Source organism: Saccostrea echinata, unplaced genomic scaffold (genome assembly GCF_033153115.1).
Source record: "Saccostrea echinata isolate AGI-Se365-2 ecotype Australia unplaced genomic scaffold, CSIRO_AGI_Sech_v1 ptg000034l, whole genome shotgun sequence".
NCBI classification, from domain to species: Eukaryota; Metazoa; Mollusca; class Bivalvia; order Ostreida; family Ostreidae; genus Saccostrea; species Saccostrea echinata.
The window spans coordinates 1417612-1440569 of record NW_026889783.1 but is presented as its reverse complement, the minus strand read 5'-3'; the positions used below and the strand labels follow the sequence as shown (position 1 = coordinate 1440569).

The 22958-nt window shown below is 33.6% G+C and overlaps 1 protein-coding gene across 1 annotated transcript; it reads right to left on the bottom strand.

The window, feature by feature from the left end:
• Positions 1–1249: 1249 nt before the first annotated feature.
• On the bottom strand, positions 1250–22761 carry LOC133199353 (uncharacterized). The gene is made up of 9 exons (XM_061335162.1): positions 22503–22761; positions 17555–17727; positions 16155–16220; positions 15932–16037; positions 11987–12102; positions 11540–11631; positions 10145–10230; positions 9613–9649; positions 1250–2316 (listed from the first exon to the last, which is right to left on the bottom strand). Exons 1-9 carry the CDS (start codon positions 22554–22556, stop codon positions 2222–2224), a joined length of 825 nt encoding a protein of 274 aa, XP_061191146.1. The 5' UTR covers positions 22557–22761; the 3' UTR covers positions 1250–2221.
• Between the last annotated feature and the right edge of the window lie 197 nt (positions 22762–22958).

Below are 22958 nucleotides of genomic sequence, written 5' to 3'. Positions count from 1 at the left end.
TCAAAATTCATATTTCTGTCGTTATCATGAAATCAGCGTTACGTCAGACTGGCCCGTGCGACTTGCATATACAAAGTATTTACACCTATAATGTTCAGTAAATAGTGTGCATTGTTTTAATTTTTTTGTACATTTACTCAATCATGGTCTTTATTAAGATATTATCGTACATGTTTGCCATTGCGGACTTTATAAAGAAAATTAGGCATTTGTCCACGAACTTTTTGGACAACCCTCGTACATACATGTAATTACATGTAAAACTTTGATCAACTGTAGTGGTCCCATCCAACCTCCAGGGGTCATGATTTAAACAAACTTGAACCTACCCTATTACAGTCAGAAAGTTTCACATACAGTCAAACCTTGTTATCTCAAACTCAATGGGACCGAGAAAAAACTTCAAGATATCTGACGGTTTGAGATATCCAGGGTAAAATCCTTAGAGAATAAGGGGTTGGGACATCCAAATCACTTCGACATGTCCATGGTATTTGAGATATCAGTGTTCCAGATACCGAAGTTCAACTGTAAGTTTCATCTTTCTTGGTTCTTGAGATTTTCAAATGACCCCACCCAATTTTTACTATTTCTTCATTATCTCCCCTTGGAAGAGGGTGTGGCCCTTCATTTGAACAAACTTGAATCCCCTTTACTCTAGGATACTCTCTGTCAAGTTTGGTTGAATCTTGCCTAGTGGTTCTGGAGAAGAAGATAAAATTGTAAAAAGTTTACAATTACAATGACAGGCAATGGACAAATTTTGATCACAAAAAGAGCTAATAAAGAGCTAAATTTTATCATGAATAATCTTTCTGCTATTCTTCGAAAATTTTTCTGGTGTACATTTACTTTTATTGAATTATAAAAACAAGCCCAGAGACAATTAAACCAGAATGGCGAACTTCAAAAGAGTCATTAACTATAGTGCAGGTCCCATTACAGTGTCTGAGTAGTTAGGCTGCAGTGATGGGAAATAAGACACTATGATTCTCTTTGATACATCATTAGCCCTATGACTAGTGTCTAAAATAAAGATAGGACTTCTTCAAGTCAGTTTATGTAATAATCAGTTGAGGGCAGAACCAAATACAGTATCATGTACCAAAGAAATCTCTTAAAGGATTTCATAAAGATTTTCTGCTGAGTAATTGAAAGCAGACATCAGACAACAAAAACTAAGTTGTACTATAAACTTCAAATAGTATACCAGTGCACTGTTCTGAACGAGCAGTTAATGAGAAAAAAAGATGGTTATCCAATTTACTGCTGGGTAATGTTCCAAATGACCATCAAACCCACTGCTAATATTTAGAGTTATGGAAAGATATCTATCTACAACAATTTAATAGCTCAATAGTTCTGAAAAGTTTTCACATTCATTAATGTAACATACAAATTAATTAGTCTTTATACTTAGTAAGTGCAAATCATGAATTTTCAATCACTAAATCTGTCTTACAGATTATACAAAGATTCAACAAAAATCAAGTTGTACTAATAAAATAAATAAAAATTACAATATAATAAAAAAATAACATAAATGAAAATTAAAAGCATCCCAATTACCATTGATTATCACACTGTAAACTCTCTATAAACACACACTGTAAACTCTCTATAGACCATCACACTGTAAACTCTCTATAACACACACTGTAAACTCTCTATAGACCATCACACTGTAAACTCTCTATAACACACACTGTAAACTCTCTATAAACACACACTGTAAACGTACAGTAAATTCATCATAGACTATCATCATTCTCTATAGATTACTCACATAAACTATCATTATGTAAACTCACAACAGACTACCACAACAGACAATTAATTTGTGATTATTTGCAATTTTTTTTTAATAGTTCCCACTTATTATCTAGTGACCAAAGCTGCTTCTTGTTGTTTGTGAGAATGTAATTTTCATGTCAAGACAATCTTGTTAAAATAAGCATAAAAAATATTGTTCCAATAAATTTGGTTTACAGTACAATTCCTAAAAGAACAAAGATATGAAACATTTTCCTTATCTATACACAAACATAATAAATCCTTATATCTTTTTAGCAAAATGATCTTGCAAAATTAAAACCAAATAAAGACATGGTGGCTCCAAACATGTGTGACATATTCTCAAAGGGGCATAAGGGAAAAAACTGCTTAGTATTATGTGTATTTTTGCAGTTTATTCTGGTCTTGTAGCAGCCACATAAAGAATTCAGTGTTTCCAGCCAACTGCATGGCCATCCACCATTTGTGGCTCAAGGAAACCTCTGAAAGAAGAACCATCTGCCGTCCATCGAGCACCATATCCTGCAGAAACAAAGATAAACTTTAACAGACAATATTTTGATTATTTTCTAATTATTGCAATTTTGCTCCATATCATTCTAGTCAAAAGAGAAAGGTTCACTAAGGGCTTCTTTTGGCCCTGTGAATATCTGAAAAATCAAAACTGCTTTAAGTTTCAGTTGACAGTGCATTAAATATCACTTAAACCCTTGATGCATATCTATTGAAAATGACATGGTTTTCCCGCTAGTCAATGTATTATGATGTCATGAATTGTGTAATTATTCCCATATCCTAAAAATTTCTTCAAAATTTCAAGGTCTTTTTCAATATTTCAGATAGAACACAACCTCTGATCCAAAATGTGCAATCATCTATTGTCTATGAAAGATGTTTTTCAATATTATGAAATATGTTATATTTTTCGGATAGAGGGTTTGGTTCTGGTTTCTGACCAATAGAGCTAAAAATCAATCATCAGAGAAATTCGGATTTTTCTTAATTTTTAGGTCACCTGAGTCACTCAGGTGACCTATTGCTATCCGTTCTCGTCCGTCGTCGTGCGTTAACATTTGAACATTTTTAGCTTCTTCTCTGAAGCCGCTTAACCAATTTCAACCAAATTTGGCATATAGCATCTATGGGTGAAGGTGAACAAAATTTGTGAATTTCATGGTCCCTGCCCCCCTGGGGCCTGAGGGGTGGGGCTAAAACCACCAAAAATAATGCAATCTTTAAAAATCTTCTTCTTTACTCCTGGACATCAAGCAGTCAAACTGTTGGCATCATTGTAATGAGCATTGAGCCCTCTACCAAAATTGTGAAATTCATGGCCCCAGGGTCAGGGGTTCTGGCCCCAGGGTGGGGCTATATAGATCATATAGTGAAAGTGCATTATTTCTTTGAAAATCTTCTTCTCTGCTCCTGGGTATTAAATAAAGTAACTAAGTACATAGTTATGATGAGCAAGAGTGCCTCTTCCAAAAGTGTGAAATTCATGGCCCCAGGGTCAGGGGTTCTGGCCCCAGGGTGGGGCTATATAGATCATATAGTGAAAGTGCATTATTTCTTTGAAAATCTTCTTCTCTGGTCCTGGGTATTAAATAAGGTAACTAATTACATAGTTATGATGAGCAAGAGTGCCTCTTCCAAAATTGTGAAATTCATGGCCCCGGGCTTAGGGGTTCTGGTGTAAGGGCGGGGCTCTATTGATTATATAGGGAAAATGCATTAATTCTTTGAAAATCTTCTTCTCTGCTCCTGGGTATTAAATAAAGTAACTAAGTACATAGTTATGATGAGCAAGAGTGCCTCTTCCAAAATTGTGAAATTCATGGCCCCGGGCTTAGGGGTTCTGGTGTAAGGGCGGGGCTCTATTGATTATATAGGGAAAATGCATTAATTCTTTGAAAATCTTCTTCTCTGCTCCTGGGTATTAAATAAAGTAACTAAGTACATAGTTATGATGAGCAAGAGTGCTTCTTCCAAAATTGTGAAATTCATGGCCCCAGGGTCAGGGGTTCTGGTGTTAGGACGGGGCTCTATAGATTATATAGTGAAAAAGCATTAATTCTTTGAAAATCTTCTTCTCTGCTCCTGGGTATTAAATAAGGTAACTAAGTACATAGTTATGATGAGCAAAAGTGCCTTTTAAGAACTGTGAATTTCATGGCCCCAGGGTCAGGGGTTCTGGTGTTAGGGCGGGGATCTATCGACTATCTAGTGAAAATGCATTAATTCTTTGAAAATCTTCTCTGCTCCTGGGTATTAAATAAAGTAACTAAGTACATAGTTATGATGAGCAAGAGAGCCTCTTCCAAAATTGTGAATTTCATGGCCCCAGGGTCAGGGGTTCTGGTGTTAGGGCGGGGCTCTATTGACTATATAGTGAAAATGCATTAATTCTTTGAAAATCTTCTCCTCTGCTCCTGGGCATTAAGGTGATAAACTAAGTACATAGTTATGATGAGGAGGTGGGCCCCTTCCAGAATTGTGAAAGCCATGGCCCCTGGGTCAGGGGTTCTGGTGTTAGGGCGGGACTGTATTGATTATATAGTGAAAATGCATTAATTCTTTGAAAATCTTCTTCTCTGCTCCTGGGTATTATTTAAACAAACTAAGTGCATGGTTATGATGCATAAGGATGCCTTTTAAGAACTGTGAATTTCATGGCCCCAGGGTCAGGGGTTCTGGTGTTAGGGCGGGGCTCTATTGATTATATAGTAAAAATGCATTGATTCTATGAAAATCTTCTTATTTGCTACTGGAGATTATTTAAACAAACTAAGTGCATGATTATGATAGGCAAGGATGCCTCTTCCAAATTTTTTATATACATGGCCTCGGTTTTTGGGGTTCTTGAGGAGGGGGGGGGGGCTCTATTGATTATGTAGTGAAAATGCATAAATTCTATTAATTAATCATTAACTAATCCTGTCTGCTCCTTAGTGTTGAGCTGATAAATAAATTGCTTAGCTATGATGAAGATGGGAGCTTCGAACAGAATTTTTAAATCTTGTGGTCCTAGGGTCAGGAGTTCTGGCATAACAAGGAAGGGGGGGGGGGGGGCTTTTGATAATATAGTGGAAAAGTGTTAATTCTTTGAAGTCCATAGTTATGATAATGAGGGTAACTCTTCCAAATTTGTAAATTTCTTGACCTTTGGTCTTGGGTTCTGGTGTTAGGGTAAGGCTTTGTTGAATCTGTAGTGAAAATGCATTGTACCTGTGAAATTCTTCTCTGCTTCTGGGCATATCGAAAGCAAACTGAGTAAAAGTTTAAATGATATAAGTAAGTGTATTTCTACCAGATTTTTGAACATCTGGACAATTTGTCTAAGCATTCTGGTCCTGGACAGGGCTCTATTAATTTGTATTCTACTGAGAGAAGTTATTCCCCTTTTCCATTCACCTTTGATAATTAATCACTGTAAATAATGTATTTGAAAGGTTAATAGAATAAGATAATTATGCAAGAATGTTTATCGTATAATTCAAAAAGTACTTTCTTAGTTTTAATAATCAGGCAGACCTGTAAGTAATAGATAAATAAAAATGAGACAAAAATAACTTATCTTATTAAAAGTTCTTCAAAGACCATAAGAGAGGTCAATGCTAGAGGTCTTAATATGGGTTTAAAAATAGTACAGAAGCACTAATAGTTTGTTAATAGTCTGCATGGTGATAATGCAAAGTGGGGGACAGATTAGAACTTAATTTATGAGTTGATACTGAATACTAGACTAATTATTTTGTTGATCCTGATCTTCCTACTTCTCTTGCTTTAGGGCAACAAAGCTTCATCTATCAGTGTATTTAACTTCTAAATTGTTGTATTATACTCAGGTGACCGTTAAGGACCTTGGGCCTCTTGTTCTTTCTTTCTTTTCCTTTTTTTTTTTAAAAACATTATACAATACTCCAAAATGCCCTGCAAACAATCCTAGGAATTAGTACTTTATTCAGATGTATAATGTAATGCTAGATATTTTGGGATTCAGAAAAAAAAAGAAGAAAAACAAGAGGCCTATGGGCAACAGTGCTCACCTGAGAAACTGTTCTTCATCAGCATATTTTTTCTATACATTCCTAAGTAAAACTTTGATCTATTGTGGCTCCACTCTACCTCCAGGGGCCATGATTTGAATAAACTTGAATCTACACTACCTGAGGATGCTTCCAAATTAATATGACTAATCAGGACTTTGCTGTTCTTGATCAGAAGATTTTTAAAGATTGTTTCCTATATACTGTATTCCTATATAAAACTTTGATTGTCTATTGTGGCCCCTTTTTTTCAAAAAGAATGGACAGTTAAAACTAACAGAATGGAGAGTTACAGGTAAACTTTGGAATGTGCCCAAGAGGAAACAAAAAACAAATACATTAATACGATTTAATTTTCATGTAAATAACAAAAAGAACACGGAGATCTAAGTTAATCCAGAACACAATGTCTGCATAGCATCCGCTCGATTTTATACTTTTGAATCCATGAATAATTATTTCAATACTTAAAACTGAATTCTCACAAAACTTGAATTTAAATGACACGATTTCACATTTGATTTAAATTTCGAAAACATCATTCCCTTGAGAAGAATCCATTTTAAGAATGAAGTACGGCTAATACTAAATCCACCACCCAGAAAACAGTTTGCACCATGAGCACTACACTGCATAATTAAAACTGAATTTGATTTGAAATACATTTTCAGGTCGAAGTTTGGTTCATGGCTAATCCAAGACTGAGAACACAATTTGCATCTCACCATTACACTGCTGCAGCCAATATATCCTCAAAAATTGAATTCAGATAAAACATTTCCAGATTTGATTCGAATTTGATTATCTGTATCTGTCGAAAAAGAAATTCATTTTTGGGTCAAAGTTTGGCTATTATTTTCTTTACTCTTACTATTCTCTGTTCCCAGGTCCAACTATCACCGATTTTGTGCATCTTTTAGTTCATTAGATTTTGCTTCTGTCATATACTCTCTCCATCGGAGGAAAACATGCATGCCTTTACAACGCAAACTATAAACTGATTTTGAAGCATCACATCTTTGTATAAATACTAGTTTCCCCCAAAATCCACCTGTAACTGTCCATTCTTAAGACAAAACCCTTTAATTTGTTATTTGCATTTGAAAACACAATGGCTATTCAACAAATTGCTGTTCATCCCAGCTTACCTGTGACTGTCCATTCTGTAAACAATGAACTTGTCATTGTATGTATGCTACCTGTCATATCTGATAACAGTATTGTACATTTTTTATTTAATTCTTAGAACAAAGGAAATCATGTTTTAAGTAGGAGAAAGGCCTCAAACTGTCCATTCTGTGAGGGAAAGAACTAATCTCGGGCCTACGGTCCTCGATTAGTTCTTTCTCTCACAGAATGGACAGTTTGAGGCCTTTCTCCTTTACTTCATACATGTATGATAATCCTTTTTACCTATTTTCTACAGAATTTTAAAGGACAAATGATCTTCAGCTGATGCAAATAAATGTAGGTTGAACGTAAATTGAAATCATGAACACCCCTTTTAAGGATTGCATACATGTGATATGTACTGGCTGTACATGCCATATTTTTGACCCTATTCATGGCATCATGGTGAGACACAAGAATTCATAGAAAATGTAAAATTGTCCTGTATTTTGAATTGTTTACCAGAAGCTGTCATTTTTCTTTATAGTTCTTGTTCTCATGACACTAGAAATCATGTTTGACCCTTGCCCTACTGTGCTTAGTTTATGTAAACAAAACTTAGCAATTGAAGGTTCCCACAATAATTACATTGTTAGTAAAATGTATAAAAACTTCTCTTAGTCTGAATTATTTTTATTGGGGGGTGGGGGATTCAATCATCATTTGTTGGATTTTTTTCAGTTAAAAGACATCAAATAGAAAACAACACAAACCAGTCCAACTCTGTGTAATAATGACACAAAATTATTTTTATTTATTTTTTTTTTACATAATACATGTATAGAGGAAAAAAAATCTTTAAAAAAGGTTCTTCTTTAAAACAGCAAGGCCATATTAATAATATTGATTGAAACATCCCCATATTGTGTGGATTCAAGTTCAATTAATTCATAACACGTTGGGGCTATAGTGGGGCCACAATTTGAGGTCAAAATTTTTCATAGGGAATAAAGAAATGAAATTTCTTTATAAAATCTGATGAAGAACAGCAGTGCCAAGGTGCCTCAGGTGAGCATTATGGCCCATGGGCTTCTTGCTTCTACAGTTGTGTCTATCCCTTGCAAATCATTGCACATAGTTTGCATTATGGCCTAAGGAGATCAAACAAACCCAAAAATCCACAAAATTAGGAAGCAATTGAATTTAGAAAAAATTATCAGTATATAGTAAAAAACAAAATTTTTATTTCAGAAGAGCATTATGTCCTGATATACTGTGATATTTTTCCTAAACATTGTATTGTATTCTATACATTGATTTCCATAATACACAGTAAACTAGTGCAAATACTGCCAAGAAAAGCCTTTACAAAGAAAACTTCATCTAAAAACTAATGAGTCCTAACTCCCAATATTGACACATAGTTCGCAGCATACCCATAAATTGTTTTGTTAATAATGGAATTGATTCACCAAATAACAAATTTATTTCCTCCTAAATTCTCTGATTTCCAATAACTGGTCAGACATAACAATATGCAGTCCCTGAATTCATGTTCATTGATATACGACCAATATGGGGAGTCATTAGATAGGCAAGAAGAAACCATGAATAATAATAAAGTATACCCTTAACTGACAAATAAGTTTGATGCTCGTGATGCATAATTATTCCACATAAATCACTCTTCCTTTATGTTTATAAAAGCAGCATACAATGGTGGAGAATAATGACAAGATGAAATTGAATTTGTTTGACTTGCACGCTTTGCTTACAATCTACATTAAACAAAATGTATTTAAGAAAACAAGAAGCTCATAGGCCTTCACAGTCATCTGACTATCAAAAGATAGCCAAGCTCAAACCTAAGGCCCAGAGTCTAAATCTTGGGGATATGAAAAACATAATTTTGGAAAAAAAAAAATCTTGCTTATTACCAAATGCATGAAGTCTGTTGGATAAATATCCAGAAGTAGAGAAGAAGTCTTTAAACATTTAGAATTTTTCCAATATTTGATCAATTTAGCCCCACCCTGAATCCTTAATCATTGACAAGAGGAAATAAATTTCAAAATTTGATTATTTTGAAAAAAAAAAAAGAATTCTGGTAGACAAGTTAACAAGTTAAAAAAGCTTTCAAAGATAGGCTGTATTTTTAGTACATGTATATGATTAATTTATCTCACCCTGCAGCCTAATGAAATCTTGACCCCAGTGATTTAAATGTCACTATTTTCTTCTTAGAGAGTTCATCAAGGAAACATCATTATATATCACAATTACAACTTAGTTACTGATGCAATTTTTATAAACAAGGCAATACCTTTAATATTGAAATAGAAATATGGCACACAAAATTATGTATTTTGAAAATTAGATTATGTATGTTGGAGTCTATTTGTTCTATTTGTGTACCAAATTTTGCTAAAATCAGACCAGAACTTGTGATCCGTGTAGAATTTTGAAAGAACTGTTTCCTTTTACCTTTAGATGCCATGATCTAAAATTATTTTCAGTTCAGCAGTTTTGGAAAAGAGGTTGAAAATGCTTGAAAGTTTAGAATGATGCTCAAAAGAAAACGCACAGAGAAATGGTGAAAGACAAATACTGATGAATAGGTCAGATGACCTTGGAAAAAAATGCTGCTTGATGAGAATCTTACCTTCTTCCTGTCTGACTTCTAGTATGTAAACATCATGCTACAAAAGAAAAAGATTTAAATATCAACTTATGTTTTCTTACCTTTATATTATGTGCAAATTTACTCATTGTCTCAAGCCACGGTCCGTATATATAGCCATATAGCTCTTTCCTACCCGTGGCTGCTTGATTACAAAAAGTGTCATAATCTTGAATATTTTTGCCTCTATGTTGTGACATCATATTCAGCCAATGACAATATTTGTTTCCATCGCAACTGAAATCAACAACTGACATAAACAGTATACAAGAAATGTTTCATATACTGTGATTGGGTATTGAAAGGTCGCATTAAAGTTCATCATCCGACTATGCTTTACTTGCATTGGTCAATATTTTAATGAGATGCGAAATATTCTATTCTTATTCAACCATGGCCAGAATGGGAGAGGATCGTACATTTTGGTCGTGGTTTGCGACAATGAAATTTACTATTCCATCATACAAAATTATACAGACACCTTTTTAAAACATCTATATTTGTATGTACTTACTGGTAACCAGTGAATGTTAATCCAGGTTGCGGTGTCTAAAATTTTATTCACTATGGACAATGCATACTCATTCTTCTGTTTTTCAGCTGAAATGACAAACCAGAAGTCTCTGACAATACTGTAGCTCTACTGGTTTTTAATTAATTAACAAAGGTAGAGAAAGGTAAAACTAAGACTTGAAACTATGAAAACAGCAATAAATAAAGTAATGATCCTTGCTTTAGTCTCTTTCTGAGAAAATTTTACTTGCAATTGGACAAAAACTGTAGTAGGCATAGCATTTGGAAAGAATTTCACAGAAATTTCTATTTTTAGTAACCAAGACAACCCCGTTCATTGAAATCAAAAACTGATACTCAGAATTATGTTTATTAGTGTAATCTATATCTGTATCAAGATATACTGAAATCTGACTTAAACTTTTTGAGGAGTACATTTTGAAAGAATTTAACAAAAAAATTTATTTTTATAGTAACCATGACAACACCTTTCATTGAAATAATAAAAAAATCAATATATAGAATTATGTATCTTAGTATAGTCTACTTGTGTACCAGATTATTTGAAATCAGACTAAAACTCTAAGAGGAATTTTGAAAGAATTTCACAGAAATATCTATTTTTTGTAACCATGGCAACACCATTCTTTGGAATCAAAAATCAGTGTATCTTACTGTAGTCTTCTTGTGTATCAAGTTATATTGAAATCAGACTTGAACTGTAGGAGTAGTGTTTTGAAAGAATTTCTTAGAATTTTCTATTTCTAGTAACTATGGCAACACCATTCATTGAAATTAAAAACTGATATATAGAATTCTGTATCTTAGTGTATTCTACTTATGTACCAAGTAATAATGAAAACCAAAACTGTAGGAGAAGTAGCATTTTGAAAAATTGTATACAGACATACAGCTAGACGGACGGATGACAGACACCTTACTATGGCATTAAGGTCTTCTGTTCTCTGACCAGTGGAGCTAAAAATTCACATACCTGTACTGTAGACATACTTTTTTCCCTGGAGTCATTGTAGAGTCACAATTCATGTTTAATCCGTGAGTGGAAAATTACACAGATTTCTTAGAGTGTCATTATATATTCTTTTGCATTTAAAGTATGCTGTGACAAATGTACATAGCAGAAATTAATTATGGGGAAAAATATCTCTACAGTATATTAAGATAGTTTACAAGATTTCTTTTGAAGGGTTCTGATTTTTTTCAATGATAAGGTGAGGTGATGCCTGGGTCTCTTGTTCAGATTAGGTTTGACAAATCATTGCTTCGCCATGAGTTTTGTTTGCATTTAATTGCTGAGTAATTCAAAACTTAAATCTACTTTAGAATTACATCATTGTATTATACTTGTCGAGAGAGAGAGAGAGAGAGGACTTACTTCCTGTACAGCCTCCCCACCAAGAGGTTGAGTTGTCTCTATGGAAGTGTTTGGACAGTGCTCTGGCTCCAACACTGATCTCTGCATTGGGACTAAACCAAAAAAATAATAAAAGTGGAATTAACATGAAATATTAAATAACTTACAGAGAATTTATACAGAATGATATTTGTTTCTTGGAGAGATGAAAGTCAGAAAGTCAAAATTTCTGGAAAGAAGTATTGTATACAGGGGAACTTTCACCCTATTTTATTTTTGCCCCCTTTGCCTTGGTTCACAGTTGGCAAATTCAAAATGGGCAAAGTCAAAAGAGACAGTTATTTCTCTTTTAACACAACTTTGCCTGGACAAATTTAAAATAGGGTGAAATCATTTGTAAGTCTGACAGGGTGAAAATGATACAGGGTAAAAATACAGTAATTCCCACACTAACTGAATTGCATGTACCTGTGCTTTACTGTGAAGGATCTTTCCAGTAGCTCTCGACTGGCCGGCCAGATTTCTTGAGTCCCCACTGTCTTTCTCACCCCCAATAAATCAAGCATGCCTCTCTTCCCCAGAATCTACAATAAAGGGTACAGAAAATATATTTCCAAGTATATTCATGATCTGAACACTTTATTGTATCAGTGATCATCAATGTAACATAAAAAAATGAAGATATAAAACTTATCCTAGCTAGAAATAAAGTGCCAGATATACGGTACTAAGTACATGTACATGTTTTTACTCTAGACATTATTATTATTATGAAAGATGTTTATTTAAGAATTTGCTATTTTGAGGGAACATTGAATAAATAATGGCTATACAAAATTTGGTTAGTATTGGTTGAATGTTTACAAAGTTATAAACATTGTCTACAACTTTTTGGGACAACCCTCGTACACCCATGTAAAACTTTGATCGGCCATAGTGACCACACCCAACCCCATGGGGTCATGATTTGAACAAACTTGAATCTACACTATGTCAAGAAGCTTTCACGTAAGTTTCATTTTTTCTGGCCCAGTGGTTCTTGATAAGAAGTTTTTTAAATGACCCAACCCAATTTTTACTTTTTCTCAATTATCTCCCCTTGGAAGAGGGTGTGGCCCTTCATTTGAACAAACTTGAATCCCCTTTACCCAAGGATACTTTGTGCCAAGTTTGGTTGAAATTGATCAAGTGGTTCTGGAGAAGAAGACGAAATTAATAAAAATTTACGATGACAACAATGCCAACGATGACAGACCTTCGGCTCAGGTGAGCTAACAAGAGGCCCAAGGGCCTTAACGGTCACCTGAGTATAATACAACAATTTAGAGGATCCATAGAGTATAAAATGAACTGAAAGGTGAAGCTTTGTTGCCCAAAAGCAAGAAAAATAGGGTGATCAGGATCAACAAAATAATTAGTCTAGTGTTCATTAACAGTACATAAATTAGGTTCTAATCTGTTCCCCATTTATCACTCTCACCAGACAGTACATAAACAAACTAAAATCAGTGCTTCTGTACTCTTTTAATTCCTTGTTGAAATCTCTTTCATTGGCCTCTCTTGTTCTTTGATGAACATTTAATAAGACAAGTTATTTTTGTCTCATTTTTATTTATCTGTTACTTACAAGTCTACCTGATCATTAAAACTATGAAAGTACTTTTTGTATTATACAATAAAAATTCTTGCATAATTCTCTTACTCTATTAACCTTTCAAGTACATTATTTACAGTGATTAATTATCACAAGTAAATGGCAAAGGGGAATAATTTAATTTTGTTTGTATTCTAGCCTCTGATTGGTTAATATCCAAAAAGGAACACAAATTATTTCTGTATAACCTGGTTTGGTATGGGGACACACCCCCTGACAACCAGCTGAATCGTCTGTATCCATGCAATGCTCTCATTTCCAGTCCTCGGGATTCATGGAAAATTCCAGATTTAATAAATGTACCTTTAGCTTCAAACAATAACTCGGATCTTACCACATGCAAACAAAAAACATGGCTGCTAGGACTATGTATCAGTTTTTACCTCCCCTTGCTTCCCATCACTTCCGTTACTAGGGTTGTATTATTGAGCGGCAAATTTGAACTAATAAAAAGCAACGAAATTTTACACCCACAGTTGTTTAATGATTTTAGAATTAAATTATAAGGAATGACTCTAATTCTTGGCCAAATTATTCGAGTATAACCTGGTTTGGGTCAGTTTACGCTGTTTTATAATCCGCTTTGCGGATTATAAAGCGTAAACTGACCCAAACCAGGTTATACTCGAATAATTTGGCCAAGAATTAGAGTCATTCCTAAAATAACTCCTCTCAGTAGAATACAAATTAATAGAGCCCTGGCCTGGACCAGAACTCTTGATCAAATGGTTCTGATGTTCAAAAATCTGGTAAAAATACCCTTCCTTATTAAAACTTTTACTCTTTTTGCCTCTGATATGCCCAGGTGCAGAGAAGATTTTTAAAGCATTAATGCATTTTCACTATATAATAAATAGAGCCCGGCCCTAATATCAGAACCTCTGATCAAGTGGTCATGAAATTCACAATTTTGGAAGAGGCAACCTTGCTTATCATAACCATGTATTTGTTTAAATAATACCCAGGAGAAGAGAAGAAGATTTTCAAAGAATAATGCACTTTCACTATATGATCTATATAGCCCCGCCCTAGCACCAGAACCCCTGACCCTGGGGCTATGAATTTCACAATTTTGGTAGAGTCACCCTTGCTTATCATAGCTATGTATTTAATTTGTTTAAATAATACCCAGGAGTAGAGAAGAAGATTTTCAAAGAAATAATGCACTTTCATTATACGATCTATATAGCCCCGCCCTAGCACCAGAACCCCTGACCCTGGGGCCATGAATTTCACAATTTTGGTAGAGTCACTCTTGCTTATCATAACTATGTATTTAATTTGTTTAAATAATACACAGGAGTAGAGAAGAAGATTTTCAAAGAAATAATGCACTTTCATTATATGATCAATATAGCCCCGCCCTAGCACCGGACCTCTGATCCTGGGGCCATGAATTTCACATTTTTGGTAGAGTCACTCTTGCTTATCATAACTATGTATTTAATTTGTTTAAATAATACCCAGGAGTAGAGAAGAAGATTTTCAAAGAAATAATGCACTTTCACTATATGATCTATATAGTCCCACCCTAGCACCAGAACTCCTTACCCTGGGGCCATGAATTTCACAATTTTGGTAGAGTCACCCTTGCTTATCATAACTATGTATTCAATTTGTTTCAATAATACCCAGGAGTAAAGAAGAAGATTTTTTAAGAAATAATGCACTTTCACTATATGATCTATATAGCCCCGCCCTAGCACCAGAACCCCTGACCCTGGGGCTATGAATTTCATAATTTTGGTAGAGTCACTCTTGCTTATCATAACTATGTATTCAATTTGTTTCAATAATACCCAGGAGTAGAGAAGAAGATTTTCAAAGATATAATGCACTTTCACTATACGATCTATATAGCCCCGCCCTAGCACCAGAACCCCTGACCCTGGGGCCATGAATTTCACAATTTTGGTACAGGGCTCAATGCTTATTACAATCATGCCAACTGTTTGACTGCTTGATGTCCAGGAGTAAAGAAGAAGATTTTTAAAGATTGCATTAATTTTGATGGTTTTGGCCCCACCCCTCAGGCCCCAGGGGGGCAGGGGCATGAATTTCACAATTTTTGTTCCCCTTCACCCATAGATGCTATATGCCAAAATTGGTTGAAATTGGTTTGCTGGTTCCAGAGAAGAAGCTGAAAATGTTCAAAAGTTTACGACCGACGGATGACGACGGATGAAAAGAGATAGCAATAGGTCACCTGAGTGACTCAGGTGACCTAAAATTGCATTGGGAGATCAAAATAACATTACAATAAATGAAAAGATGAAATTCATCAATACCATTTGTTTCTTGTCATTTCAGGAAAATTAATAGATCATCTTTAGAGATGGATGATGAACTTTTCCATCTAGACATAATCTTATTGACTACGATGTATATCTTTGGTATATATTTGTCCATGGCAATTGTTAAAGAAATTGCTTTTGTCAGGATGTTTCATTGAGAGCTCATTACTGGTTATAGAACTATTTCCAAGCATGACATTATGAACTGATAAATCTTCCCTAAACTTTTCAGACAGTCTTTATAGAACACATAACATAATGACCTTTGAAAGAAAAGCACTTAATTACTCGTTCTAAATTGATTTAGACAGAAATCTTAGAATTTATCATTTGTTGGACATATATATATATATATATATATATATATATATATATATATATATATATATATATATATATATATATATATATATATATATATATATATATATCATATACCACTATCAAACTGACTGTGAAACTTACTATAAGTATATCTTTGACTCTGTGTGCAATTTCCTCCTCACTCCACAGTTCCCATAGGCTCTGTAGGCCCTCCAACAATGGGGTGATAGTTTTGAAATTGGCTTCTCTGTAAACAACCAAAGAATGGTGAGCATATTATAGCAAAAATATTAATTAAATTTACATGATTTTTGACTCATTTTATATTAATTTTTTTTTAATTGTTGAAAGCTAATTAACTTACCTTGCCTGAGTGTAGGATTTTTCATCCAAAAGATCATATTTAGGTAGATCTAAAACTGGACAATATCTATGAGAAAAATGGATAAAGTCAGTAAACTAAGTAACTATATAATTATGACAAATAAAAGTATTATCCCTAAAATTAAATTCCTTTACAAATTACAAAAGCATTATGAACAAGAAACTCACTGATACAATATGCATGTATTTACAGTTGGACTTCAACATCTTGAACACCATGGATATGTTGGAGGTTCATATGTTGAAGTGAGTTAGAATTCCCTTCCAGTTTTTCTTTGTGTTCTTTAACCTTAATATCTCAACTCACTAAATATCTTGGAAGTTTTTTTCTCTGTCCCATCGAGTTTGAGATAAGGTTTGACTGTATTTCAAAGATAAGTTACTTTACCTTAGAAAGCAAGGTTTGGGATGATATATCAGCTAATTAATTTAGTGGGGTACTTATTTAGTAACATAAGAAACAATTTTTTTTGAATCCCATATATGATAAACTCTTTCCAACACTCTGGTGCTATTCAGATTTGCCCAAAACATTATGTGTCTAAAATTCAGACCTTTTCATATGAAACCAGTGAAATCCTATACACACCAAATAACCTGTGAGCATTATGGGTATAGTACATAAAACATCCAGTCTGCTCAAAAAAAAAAACAACTCACATATTCAAGTATTTTTGAATCATGGCTCCTTGAGGAAGGGTTGGACCACAATAGTGAATCAAAGTTTTACATGGGAATGTATTCAATCTGATTAAAATCAGGTCTTTGTTTCACTCCAAATTTCTACGTGTATAGTAACTATATCAGAATTTCAGAGCAAATCATAGATCTGGTTTTAATGAGAGTGGAATGTATTGGAATTTGTTTCTCAAAAAAATTCTCAAAAACAGCAAGGCCATAAAAAGTTGCCCACAGCCAAAGGATAATGTGTTATATGATACAATTGTACAATTAATTTTATATCATATACATTCTGTAAATAATCAAACGAGACCTTTGGACCTTGACAGTCACTTGAGTACTATTTATCTGGCTCAGACCAACTCAGTCCCACATGGGACTGGAGCTCTGGATTAGCTCATTTCAAAATTTGGTGAGGACTCTCTGTTTATTAGTAATTATCATATACTTAGTAGTAAATACACCAATTCTCCACTGTGTGATACGGGTGACATCACAATACCCCATATCAAGGACAGGTCCGAAAATCCTTACATCACGTATTCGACCGGCGTGCAAAAATAGCTGAGATTATAAGTAATCTTTATCTTATAAATTCAAGACCTTGATCCCCCCTAGCAACATCTTAAATTTGTCAGTCCTAGCTGGGACAAGATATATTGGTCTTTGACTGTATTAGAGTATATAAAACATAATTACTTATTCTCCATCCATTGCTGTAGCATATTGCCAATCTCTCTGTAAAGTGGATAGGATGGGTATCCAATGATTGTCTCCCTTGGACTTAAGGGTTTGCTGTCAGTTTTCAACAATGCTCTGATGTCATCCTCTTCAAAGGCTTTTGTTGTCTCCTTCAATTCATTCTCCAGAACCTGAAAAAATGTTTCACTTATATAGTCAAGCCTTATTAATCGAGATATGTGTGTTCCCAAACTAATTGTCCTGATAAATGAAGCATCAGGATTACTCAACCATAGCTTTTATAATTGGTAGATATAAATGTAAGTTCTGTCCCCCAAAATTTCACCTGGAACGTGAAGCATCCAGACTATTGGCATACAGATTACCAAGGTTCCACTGAATTAGTGATGGGAATCGGAAATAATTTCATAATTGACGATCAGGTTACTGTAACTGACTATTTATCAATTATAATCGGACATGTACAAAGTCTATCAATTTAGTTAATTAATGATTACCCATTAAGAATGGGTAAATGACTACTTTCTGCATATATATTTGTTGATTAGTTTGCTGAAAAGGAATAAATGGATATCATCTGAGTGTTTTATTGAGTGTATCTGTTTTTCTTTTTCTTCATACATTGAACAGATATAAAACTTATGTCCATACCCGGGAACGTGCTATGTTACTCGGTAATGGATACAGTATTGTCTGTTCATCTGTGCCATTACAATATACAAATAAGTTAATAGATGAGTTGCGGCTGGAATATTCGGCTTAAAAACTATTACAGTTTTAAAAAATAATTAAACCGATTAATAAAAATTTTGCAATCATGCACTTTGATTATGCCAGCAATCAACTGATTATCGATTATAATCGATGATTGGAACACCACTACACTGAATATATTGTAGACATATACCAAGGTTCCACTGAATATATTGTAGACATATATATACCTCAGGGTGTACTATAGATTCCTTAATTTACACGAGTACTTACAATCGCATAATGACACTTAGAGTCGTCAAATCATGAGCACGTCTTGAATACTTGAAAGGACCGTTAAGAGATTTTAAATGTACGAGGGTTGTCCCAGAAAAATGGGAACATTTTCAATAATTTTTGTCCACTAATATTATAAAGTTAAAATGTAGTTTGTGGAGTTTTTTAATTTGTTCAGAAATGACGTTCAAAGTATAAATTCGATACTGCATTTCATTTTCTTTTAGTTACCGAGTTATCCATTCCTCATGCACTACAATTAAGAATAAATTTATCAAGGAATAAATTCACTTTTATAAGTCTCAATGATCATGTAGTGTTGGGCAGCGCTGCGAAAATTCCATAGGCATCGAAAGCAAGTTTTTTGACTTGCCTAGATAGCCAAGCGGTCTAGCGTGCTGTTACTGTACTACTAGGAGACAGATTCTGTAGGTCGAGAGTTCAACCCCGGGCTGGGGCAGAAGTGGGTATAAAAAAGAATTTCTTTGTGCTTTCCATATTAATACTTCTTCACTTGGGGCAGTTATGTTAATTAAAGTGTTGTTGTAAAATGTGCTTTATAAATAAAAATTAATTTCATTACAACGTGTATTGGTAATGATACTCTAATAAAACTAATGTCCAAATAACTGTTTATCACTTCCACTCTCAATTACCGTGTAGTGTAGGGCAGCGCCGCGAGAATTCCATTGGTATCGAAAGCAAGTTTTTTGACTTGCCTAGATAGCCTATAGGTCTAGTGCACTGTTCCTGTACTGCTAGGAGACAGATTCCGTAGGTCATGAGTTCAACCCTGGGCTGGGGTGGAAGTGGGTATCCTTATAAAAGTGAATTTCTTTGTGCTTTCTATCTTAATATTTATATATTATAATAATAACATATATATATATATATATATATATATATATATATATATATTTATATATATATATATATATATATATATATATATATATATATATATATATATATATATATATATTATACCTCATTATTATAATTCTATAAAACGCTTTATCTGATTGGTTCTAGATTATCACGTGACAGGGCCATAAAACTTCATATTTCCCTGTCATTGCAATGCTTTTCATCATATTCAACCTCTTCAGAGACCTAGTGCATTTTCCCACGTTTCGCTGAACGAAAACTCCCAAGAGTAGTAGAGATCACAATAGCCTAGTTCATGTCACAGAAGTGCTGAAGTGTTTTCAGTAACTTTACGTTAAAATTGAATTTGAGAGCAGTGCCGAACTTGAAATTTTGTGTTTATTTTTAAAGTTTTTGCTTGTTTTGGAATAATAAACTATTCATTGCATGAATGTTCGGGAAACATGAAGATTTATTCAGCCAAGAAATATCATATTCCCCTAGGGGAATGTGATTTTTCTTGGCTAAATAAATCTTCATATTTCCCTTGCAATCATGCAATAAATGTATAATATTATACAATTATGGACTCTTTCGGTGGTGAATATGGTTTGTTATTCACCAGAAAAATATCAATATTGACCGAGGCGAAGCCGAGGTCAATATTGATATTTTTCTGGTGAATAACAAACCATATTCACCACCGAAAGAGTCCATAATTGTTTTATTATATAGTCAGGATTTGAATAAATAAGACATTGGAGCATGCATGACTATACCGTTTTCATTAACGAACCTCTTTCAATAGAAAAATAAAAAAAATGTCCAGATTACAACTTGTAACTTCTGTGTTTTCCTTTTGCTGTTTGTAAGACATCGTAATGTTAAGAAAATAATCCTGGGATAGGCTTGGCTAATGTTTTTCCAGCTCAGATACACAGCTGGCTCCGGCCATTGCAACCATTGTTTACAACGTTGGTTGAGGTGTTGATTGTGACGTCACAATGCCGCTGCACACGCACCGACCCTCCGGTGAATATGTAGTGTTATGAACTGTTTGCGTTTGTACATCTTCGCTAGCCAAGAGTTTCTGATACGCTACTCTCCTTATGAGGAGAGTAGCGTATCAGAAACCCTTGGCCAGCGAAGATGGCGTTTGTATAGATTATATAGAGACTATAAATAGACTATATAATAAATATATTTATTGCATGTTTACCCTTTTATCCCGTGAATATCATTCATTGGGTATTTTTTTTCATATTCCACTGCTGTGACGTTACAATGGGTTTTGCTTGAGAGTGAAGAAGTAAAATAAAGTGGATTCCTATATAAAACTGATAGTGATGTATAAAACATGGGATAAAAAGAATAAAAAGAAATGATTTGTAGTAAGATATGATTTTTATCCAACTCGTTGTGTGTTTTTTATCCCCTTGCCAAGGCTCAGGGATAAAAAACACACAACTCGTTGGATAAAAATCACATCAACCACAAATCATGGGAGATCCTAGTATATATATATACAGTGTATATATACAGTAAAACTAAGTTATAACAAAGACCTGTGAAATTACTTCGCTATATCCGTAATTCATTTTATCGTATAAGAAATTCGTTAAATTTATATAGCTGGGGATCCAAGAAAAATTCACAATATCCATGAGTTCGCCATATCCGTGTTCGTACTAAACGAGTTTTACTGTATATAAATTCAATGTATTAGATCTAATCTTTTTTTAAAATTTTTTTTAACATCTTCGCTAGCCAAGGGTTTCTGATCCGTTTGTGAGGAGAGTAGGGATCAAAAACCCTTGGCTAGTGAAGATGTTTTTTTAAAATGTATTTGGTTTTTTACCACCACCTATTACTTTTTTTTCCTTTCATAATTTCTTTTTTGAGGCAGCACAGAAAGAAACAAAAACATGCCAATTTCTCATTTGTACGGTGGTAAATTTAAGACATGTACCGATAGTTATTATTTTTTTTCAAAGATACCAGGAAAAATTTATCTCATGAAAACGACTTATTATCTCGTGAAAACGACATATCTTTGGAAACGACATATTATCTCGTAAAAACGACATCTCTTGAAAACGACTTATTATCTCATGAAAATGAGATATTATATCGTGAAAACAAGATATTATCTCGTAAAAATGACTTATTTTCTTATGAAAATGACATATTATCTCGTGAAAACTACTTATTATCTCGTGAAAACGACTTATTAAATACGTAAAGCTCTGACAGGAAATATGTCGTTTTCACAAGAAAATATCTTGTTTTAATGAGGTAATTTCTTGTTTTTTCACAACATAATATGTCGTTTTCACAAGATAATATGTCGTTTTCATGAGATAATATGTCTTTTTCACGAGATAACAACTCGTTTTCACAAGATAATAGTTGTTTTCATGAGATATAAAGTAATCTTTGCAAGATAATATCAGATTACATGAGATAATTCCACATTTTCACAAGATAATATCTTGTTTTCACGACATAATATCTCGTGAAAATGAGAAAATATGCTGTTTTCACGAAATAATATGTCGTTTTCACGAGAAAATAAATTTTCATGAGATAATATCTCGTTTTCGCAACACAATATCTCATTTACACGAGATTATAGATCGTGAAAACTTGAAAATAAGTCGTCTTCATGAGAAAATATCTTGTTTTCATGAGATAATATGTCGTTTTCATGAGATATGTCATTTTCATGAGATAATAAGTCATTTTCACGAGATAATATCTCGTGAGAACGAGATAATATCTCGTTTTCACGACATATCTCATTTTCACGAGATATTAATTTGTTTTCACAAGATAATATCTCGTGAAAACGAGATATTATGTCGTTTTCACGAAATAATAAGTTGTTTTCACAAGATAATATTTCATTTTCACGAGATAATTTTTCTTTTTCACAAGATAAATTTACCACAGTATATTTTAAAATGCTTATAGAAGTGAAAAAAGCAAATAAATTGTGTTCCCTCAGTTTATCTTAACAGTCATATAAATATTATATCCTAGATCATTCTCCTTTCGTAAATGCCAAATCACCCTTCAAAATACATACCATCTGGACATATCTGGACAGTTGAAGCTTTGTTGAGGACATTCTCTTGATCATTTGATATACTCCCAAACAAAAACAAAATTCAGCTAAAATTTCCACCAGGTCTCACTCTAACAATCATCACTGCTCATGCAGCTGAACGAAAGATGTCCATTATTTTGGTTTAGTTAGTTATTTCATATATGATATCATAACATTACTATTTATAATACGCCTCTAGAATCAAGTCTAGAAGCTTCGTAAACTCATGTAACTGTTGAGAAATGTCCGCAAAGAGAGGATAACTCAGAAATGAGAATGAATGTTGTAAATATGCCCGAAATGAATGACAAAAATATTTTGAAACAAAATAATTGTAAAGAGAATTGAACATTAAATTTTTACAAGTTTTCTAATACACTAATTATAGGTCAAGTTGCATTTAACAAAATAATCAAAATTACGATCGGGTTCAAC

Excerpts from the sequence above, each read along its gene's own strand:
- LOC133199353 (XM_061335162.1), bottom strand. The coding sequence starts at position 22,556 with ATGATCAAGAGAATGTCCTCAACAAAGCTTCAACTGTCCAGATATGTC. Across the intron at positions 12,103-15,931 it reads GAGTCAAAGATATACTTATA|ATTCTGGGGAAGAGAGGCAT; the intron begins GTAAGTTTCACA and ends CCTTTATTGTAG. Across the intron at positions 2,317-9,612 it reads AGAAGTCAGACAGGAAGAAG|GATATGGTGCTCGATGGACG; the intron begins GTAAGATTCTCA and ends TTGTTTCTGCAG.